This window comes from Acomys minous, assembly GCF_964271855.1.
Source record: "Acomys minous genome assembly, chromosome: 7".
Taxonomy (NCBI): Eukaryota; Metazoa; Chordata; class Mammalia; order Rodentia; family Muridae; genus Acomys; species Acomys minous.
The window spans coordinates 34,111,093-34,119,205 of record NC_140488.1 but is presented as its reverse complement, the minus strand read 5'-3'; the positions used below and the strand labels follow the sequence as shown (position 1 = coordinate 34,119,205).

General features: G+C 49.0%; 1 protein-coding gene across 1 annotated transcript; it reads right to left on the bottom strand.

Moving 5' to 3' along the window:
• Positions 1–732: 732 nt before the first annotated feature.
• LOC311601906 (protein BTG1-like) lies at positions 733–8,113 on the bottom strand. The gene is made up of 6 exons (XM_084789675.1): positions 8,063–8,113; positions 6,126–6,255; positions 5,776–5,913; positions 4,076–4,665; positions 2,758–3,243; positions 733–1,121 (listed from the first exon to the last, which is right to left on the bottom strand). Exons 5-6 carry the CDS (start codon positions 3,236–3,238, stop codon positions 1,057–1,059), a joined length of 546 nt encoding a protein of 181 aa, XP_084645801.1. The 5' UTR covers positions 3,239–3,243; positions 4,076–4,665; positions 5,776–5,913; positions 6,126–6,255; positions 8,063–8,113; the 3' UTR covers positions 733–1,056.

Here is an 8,113-nt window from a genome sequence, read left to right as displayed (position 1 = left end):
CAGGTCTGGACGGTACACGTTCTGATTGGCCACAGTTAGGCCAGGGAGTGTGATGACAGCTTGGGTAGGCGAGGTTCTCGGGACCTCACCACTCTGCTCTGGTGTACAACCTTTCTGGCAGCAGCTGGATAGAACTGAGGACGGTGTAGAAGGACATGGTCCTCATCACTCACCAGTCTGCCTTGTGCCCAGGCCGCTCCATCCCAGGCAGACATGTGGTTTCTGGGATGGCAATGGTGAACAGGGTCTAGGCAAGTCAGGGATCTACTTGACCAACCCAGGCCAGATGAGGAAGGCACTGGAGAGTGAGTCCTGACAACACACCAGGTTGCATGGTTCCCTAGACTGGGAGCCTAAGGATGGTAAAAGAAGGCGGGGAATTTGGGCACTTAGTAGAGTGCACTGTCTGCCCAGGATTATGAGGTTTCTTGCTAGTCTCAGCTGGTCCCAGGGGCTGGCACACTATCAGGCTTCACGGTGGGATGATTGACCCACCCAAGGCCTGGGAGTTTCAGGAGGATGGAGGAAGCCGGAGCCTTTTAATTTCTTTAATATTTATTTTTCTATCCACTTTACATCTTGGTCATAGCTCTATCCTACCTCTCCTCCCAGCCCCACCTTCCCTCCCTCCCCCTCCCTCTTCCCTATTCTTTAGAAAAGAGGAATCCACCTTCCCACCCACCCCAGTTCATCAGGTCACATGAGGACTGTGGGTGTCCTCTTCCCCTGTTGTCTGGCAAGGCAGTCCCATGGGGGTGAGGGGTGAGATTAAAAAGTATGCAGTAGAGCCCATGTCAGGGACAGCCCCCACTCCCCTTACTAGAGGACCCACATGAAGCCTGAGCTGTTCATCGGCTACATCTGCATAGGGGGCCTAGGTCCAGTCTATGCATGGTCCTGGCTTGGTGCTTTAGTCTCAGCCAGCCCCTCTAGGCTGTGGCTAGTTGTTTCAGTCTGTGTTCTTGTATGGCTCCTGTCACCTCCAGGTCCTTTTCTCCTTCACCGGCACTTTTCCATAAGACTCCCTTTGTATCGCCCAATATTTGGGTGTGAGTCTCAGCATCTGTTTTGAACTGCTGCTGGGTGGAGTCTCTCAGAGGACAGCTCTGCTAGGTTCCTTTCTGCAAGCATAGGAGAGTATCATTAATAGTTTCAGGGGTTGGCTTTCTCCCATGGGTGGGTCTTGGGTTAAGCCAGGAACTGGCTCGGCATTCCTTCAATCTCTGCTCCTATCTTTATCCCTGCACATCTTGTAGATGGGGAGAATTTTGGGGTCAAAGTTTTTGTGGGCGGGTTGGTGTTCTCTCTCTACTAGGAGTCTTGCCTAGTTATAGGGTGGCCTTTTCAGACACTATGGTCCCTGCTACTAGGAGTCTCTGCCAGAGTCACCCTCATATTCTCTCGGGAACCTATCCTGACTTAGGTCTCCAGGGAAGCTGGAGTCTTGATGCTTGGGGAGGCTGGGCTGTAGACCCCAGCTAAGCCTGGGGATATGAGTAAAACAACAAACAGCAGGGTATGATTTTGAGCTCTCCCTGGGCTGGGATGCCCTGCAGTTTGGCTGAACTCGGCCAGGCCATGGAGTGTGTATATGGCTCTGACAGGTGAGATTCTTGAAAATGTACTGCACTGAGATGGTGCTCAGCCTGTGTGGCACCAGCGAGGCCTGCCAAGAACATTTATGCTGGGCTGGCAGCGTGGAATAGTACATAGTATAAGGTCAAAGCTGCAGATTTATCTTTGGTGGCAAAAGTTGATTACATGTATCCTCTAGTCTCTCTTAAATGCTAAGATGAGAAAAAGAAGTCTCTAAAATATAGAGACCTGTACAGTTTTGCCACAATTGTACAATCAATATACATGCATATTAAAAATTTACAGCAATTCATAGTTTACTAAATTATTAGTTTATAAAATTCATGTTGGTTTGTGGGAATATTTTTACTGAATTGAGTATAAGGAAAGCTCCAAACTATACCTCAACTCCCTAAATATAAGTGTACTTAGGAAACTACAAACTAGCAAATATAGAGCAGGCTGGTGTTAACAATCCTGTTGCCAAGGTACATTCTGTTTTCTTGCTACTTTCAAAACTAAAGCTACAATACAAGGCCTGACACTTTCCCCTGTCACGCATCCTAGTTTGTCTTTATGTGAAAGATGGCTCTTTAGCTGGGTGTGGTGACACACATCTTTAATCCCAGCACTCGGGAGGCAGGGGCAGGTGGATCTCTGTGAGTTCAAGGCCGGTCTGGTCTACAAAGCAAGTCAAGGACAGCCAAGGCTACACAGAGAAAACTCTGTCTCGAAAAACCAAACCAAACAAACAAACAAAAAACAAAACAAAAAACCCAACAAACAAACAAAATAAAACAAAACAAAACAAAACAAAACAAAAAACCTCCCCCCCAAAAAAAATGTAAGAAAGATGGCTCTTTGAAATACATATTTTTCTTAAAAGGACTGTGTGACAATGTAGTTATAATATCTGGAAAAACCAAACCCAGCCTATGACTTCACTGCCTAGTAAGTGAAGTGTTTCCTTGAACTCATGAGCTAGTACATCATTGAAAGGTACAACCCAAACTATGGCAATGTCACTTTAAAAAAAATTACCACCACTCCAATTAGTGTCAGGTTTTCACAGCTGTGACATGATTTAAATTCAATAAACCAACCCCAAGAGGAGCCCACCCAAAGCAAAAATCAAATTTATCAGTCCATTATAAGATGAGCCATTCTTGGCTGTATCTTAACCTGATACAGTCATCATACTGTAGTTTTTAGAAGTGCTTGCTCTGCCCAAGAGAGGTTCTTCCTTGCAACTGCTTCTGCCGTCTACCATTTGAGCACTTGTGCTGTTTTGAGAGCTAGCCCCAGATGGTGAGGCTTCATACAGCACACAGATGGAGCCATCCTCTCCAATCCTGTAGGACACTTCGTAGGGGTCAATCCAGAGTGTGAGTTCACATGGGAGAAGCCTGAACAACTCTTGGCTGCTCAGCCCAATCTGCTGGGCTGCCTGTCCAATCAGAGGATCCATCTTATGGTTGATGCGAATGCATCTGTAACCAGATCCCTTGCAGGGTTTCTCTGGGAACCAGTGGTGCTTGTAGTGTTCTGCCAGCAGCTCCTGCAGGCTCTGGCAGAAGGCCTGTAGCTGTTGTTCACTTGTGAGGCCCTTGATGCTAAGGAACTTGGAGATGAAGGTCGCGGCAGCACAGATTTCCACTATCATGGTGGCTACAAGGGCACAGAAGGGATGCATGGGGTTGGCAAATAGGTCAGCAGTATGGCCCCAAAGGCACACTTGGCCACCCCAGGCTTCTGCCAAGACCTGGTGGTCTAGAGAAAGCAAGGGCATGTGACAACTTCTAGCTTTAGGGGCCTTTCCCCAACTTTTCTTTTAGAGAAGGTTATTGGTAGGGGGAAGAGACAAGAGGAGCTAGGTAGCCTGGTTGTCACATTGCTCTTAGCTCCACCCCACCCCCCCCCCGACCCCAGCAACCCCAACCCCCAGCTCGGTAGCCTCTGAGGATTCCCAGTTTGTAGTTCCCGTTCCAAGGGGCAAATTTACCTTGCATTCTTAAGAGCATATTAAGCTTAAAGAGGCCGAGCACATAGGATAACCCTGAGTACATACCTTGGCTGTGCATGTGCAGAAGTAGAATGCATTTAGTAGTTTCGGTGGTTGGGAAATCGGTCTGACTAGAGGTAGGACTGGGAGTACAGAGGTAGCACAGGAGTGGATCACCTTGCATACTGAGTACGAGGCTGGGCTTACTGCCAGGGTACTAGGTCCTAAGCAGTAATGCAATTTTTAGGGTCATCGGGTAGGCGGGTGTGGGTTAGTCTCCACCACATGCCAGTAAGCAGGAAGCTTGACTGCAGAATATACTGGTACTGTGTGGTTGGCATAGAGCGGCATAGCCCAAGCTAGGCCTGGGAGTGTGCTAATGTCGCCGATGGACAGGGTTATGGGTGAGTCAACAGGTCAAGAGTGGTGGACAAGCGTTGTGATCCAATCTATGCCTGAGAGTTTGAGGTGTGCAAGGGCAGGGTCTTGATCACTTACCAGTTTGGGCTGGTGAGCAGGTAGATCGACCTCAGCTGGGCCTGAGACTGGTCAGATGGCACAAGTGTGAAAGGTCTGGGTGACCCAGGAGGTTGGCTTGAGTGCGGGCTGTGGGACTGACGCTAGGCTTGGGAGTGTTTGTACGCCAGCAGCCGGAAGAACCTTGAACTCTCGCCAGGTTCAGATGGTGAACAGCCAGCAGCAGAAAGGACCTTGAGTTCTGAACAGGCTGTGATTGTATGCAGGCAGCAGCAGGAAGGGCCTTGAGTTCTCAAGAGGCTGGGATGGTATGCAGCCAGCAGCAGAAAGGACCTTGAGCTCTCAACAGGTTGGGATGGTACAGGGTATGATTGGCTCCAACTAGAAAATGGACTGGCTCAGGCAGTGAAGGTCTTAGGATCTTAACAGTCAGGGATAGCCCCCAGACTGCTTCGTATTGTGTGCGCCTGGGTATGTGCTAACAGTGCAGATGGGCAGGATCCTGGGTTAGTTGTGAAACTGAGACAAACCGACTGACCAAGCCAAGGCTGGGGCATCTCTTGAGTCTGGCGAGTACCTGGACTGCTTGACCCCCAACTTGGTCCGAGACTCTAAAGATGGCACAGGAGGACAAGAGTCTGAGTCATTCACAAGGCTCACAAGGCAGTGCTGACTTGTGATCGGCTGGACCTGAGCTAAGCCTGGGAGTGTGAGGAAGGCACTAGAAGGGCTATCTTCATCACTGACCTGACACTGCTGTTGCTCAGGCTAAAAGCCCAAAGCTAGGCCTGTGAGAATGATGAAGGCAAGGATCTTTATTGGGCTTTATTAGGCTGGACTGATGGGCAAACTGCTTGATGTCAGCTAGGCCTGGGTATATGAGGATCGTGTGGGACAGGAGGCTCTTAATCACTTAATATGGTCTTCCAATGACCATATGTTTGTTCTAAACAAGTCTTGTATTATTAGGCTCATGAGCTTAGAGGACCTTATGCTGATCATTCAACAGAGGATACTAGTGGATAGGTGGCTTGGTCCCATATAGTTCTGTGTGTATGGGAGAAAACAAAGGAGGACAAAGTTCTGAGTCAAAAAGAGCTGCGTGCAGACTATGTGACCTGAGCTAACCCTGGTAGTGTGATGTTATGGAAGAGCATAATATCTGGGTTGCTCAGCAGTCTGGTCTGATCCACAGTATGCCTGGGATTGTGAGACTCCATTATAGTCTAGGGGGGAGGCTAAGGATAACATTCTGGGTCACTCACTAACTGGGCTTGGCAGGCCTGCAAGCTACTTGACCTTAACTAGGCCAAGGAGTGTGAGGGTGGGGCACGAGGGCAGTGTCTTTCTCCTTATCAGGATGGGAGGCGCCCAGGCTGCTGCAGCCATTCTAGGCCCAGAAATGTGAGGGTGCCCTTGGGAGTACAGGGGTCTGGGTCATTCATCAGGCTGGGTTAGATAGAGTACAGGAATTACTACTCAAGCTATTGGGGGAATATTAACATCACACCAGGATGGCAGGATCTTGAACTCTCACCAGGCTAGGATGATGTACGATCTGATTGACTCATGCTAAGTCAGGATAAGGATGGTTACGGCAGGGGAGATTTGTAGGAACTCACTAGGCTCTGGGGCAATTACAAGGCCTTATGATTGGAGGATGTGGTGGCAGAGCTTGGTCTTGACCACTTAACAATCTGGGCTGGGAATATCGAGCTTACATGGAGGATGGTGGCCTGTGACGAGCACTAGGATGTGCCAGCAATTGATCTACAAATCTCTGAGATGGCTGGATGATGGGGAATCCTGGTCACTCACTGGGTTGATTTCTTCTTCAGGCTGTTTGGTCTAGGCAAGGCCTGGGAGTGTGAGGAGGGTACATAAAGAGAGAGAGTCGGTTACTATGGCACTAGAGCACTCATTGTTTCCTCCAGTGTCTACATTTCTTGACACCCCCCCCAAGAAGTCATGGAACCCTTAGGACTTTGGGGGGGGGAATCATGGCACTAGGTAGATGGAAGTGGGGCAGAGGGCAGTGTTGGGAGAGGGCATCTAGGACTTGATCACTTACCAAAGTAGGCTTAAGAACAGGCAACCTCACCGCAAGTCAAGCACTCATTGTGGATATGGCAAAGGAGGACAAAAAATATTATCTCACAGACTGATAGTGTTTGCAGCCTTTTTTGTAACTCAGGCTAGACCTGGAAGGATGGAAATGGTGGGAAAGAGTGGGATCAAGATGGCTTACCTGGCTGGGCCAGTCCACAGTCTGCTTGTAATTGTGAGATCACTCCTTATTCTAAGCAGGTAGATGAGGGCATCTGTCTAGGTCACAAAGGAGTCTGGGAGCTGCCAGAGTGGAGCCATGTCTGGACATATGAGAATGAGACTAGAGTGCATGGTCAATGGAGATGTCTAGAGAGTGTAGCGGTCCATACCATTTACCAGGCTTGACTAGAGTACAGGCTGTGCACCACGAGCTAGGCCAGCTAGTGTTAGAACCACAGCAGCAGGATAGGATCTTGAGCTCTCAATAGTCTGGGATAGTATAGTATATAGGCTAATCTACCTCAGCTAGGTCAGTAGTGTGGTAATGGTGTGGAGGACAAGATCATGGTCATTAATCAGTCTTAATCACTAGCCATGCTTCACCATCCCAGCTGGGGCTGAGTGCAGTAATGGTGTAAATTGGTGAGGTGCTGAGGCACTTACAAGACTGGGATGGTGAAAAGCAATGTGACCCAAATTAGGTCTGAGAGTGTGAGGATTCTATGTGAGGGGCAGTGACTTGACCGCTTACTCGTCTGGTCCAGTGCCTGGGCTCTTTGGTACCACCAGCTGGCCAGAGACTTTGAAGGTGGCAGAGGAGTTCACCATTTGGGATAACTCAGCATCTAGTTGGAGAGCTGCTTGACCTGAACAAGGCCTTGCAGTCTGGGAAAGATTCTGGTTGTGGAGTCTCTTGACCACTCACCAGGTTGGACCGTTTCTCAGGCTCTATGGCCCAAGCTAGGTCTTATGTTATAAACAGGCGGAGCTATTGGGTACTCACTAGACTGGCCTGATAGACTATCTTCTTCGGATCATGACATCACTTGATAATGTTAGCTAGTACAGATAGATAGGGATCTGGGTATCTAACCAGACTCAGCTGGTCCGTGAACTGCTTGACCCAAATGTGGGGTGAGCATGTCATGATGGTTCAGTAAGATAGGGTCTTGATCCTATACGAGGCTATGCTGGAGTGCAGGCTGTTCACTCCAAACTACGCCTGGGAGTATTAGTGGGGCACCTCAGTGTTGGAGACAATAGGCCATATGGCCAATGTTCAGCCATCTTGACCTTTACGTCTCTGTCTTTCCCAAAGCTTGCCTTTCACCAGAAACTAGCTGAACCTGTTGTGAGTCAGCAGCTAAGGACAGATAGGGATGGAGTGACCCTGTTGTGAGTCAGCAGTTAGACTAAAGACAGATAGAGATGGAGCGACCCTGTTGTGAGTCAGCAGCTAAAGACAGACAGAGAGGGAGCGACCCTGTTGTGAGTCAGCAGTTAGACTAAAGCTAGATGAAGACAGAGCAAGATGCCCTGTGTGGCAGGACGTCATGACCCTGCCTGGAATTCCCTATGTTTTGAGAAAGGCCTGCAGTTCGGTTGCTAAGCAATATTCTCCCCTGCCTTCTGACTTATAAAAGCTGCTGTCTGACTAATAAAGTTGGAGAGTTTGATCAATCAGACTTGCTCTCCTTCTTTGTGTCTTGCATTTTCAACAGGTGACCTTTCTCCCCAGTTTTAGTCGAACTCCACGCACAGGCCGGGGCACCTCAGGATAGACCTTGATCTGTCACTATACTGAGATGGTGTGCAGTCTGACTGAGTCCAATAGGCCAGGGAGTTTGACGCTAGCTCTGGTAGGTAAGAATCTTGGGAATTCACTATTCTAGGCAGGTGTACAGACTGGGGAACACCAGCGAGGCCTGGTGGAATGAGAATAGGTTCTTGGTTACTTACCAGTCTGGGCTGGTACCAGCCTGCTTGACTTGAGTGTAGTAATGGCTCAGG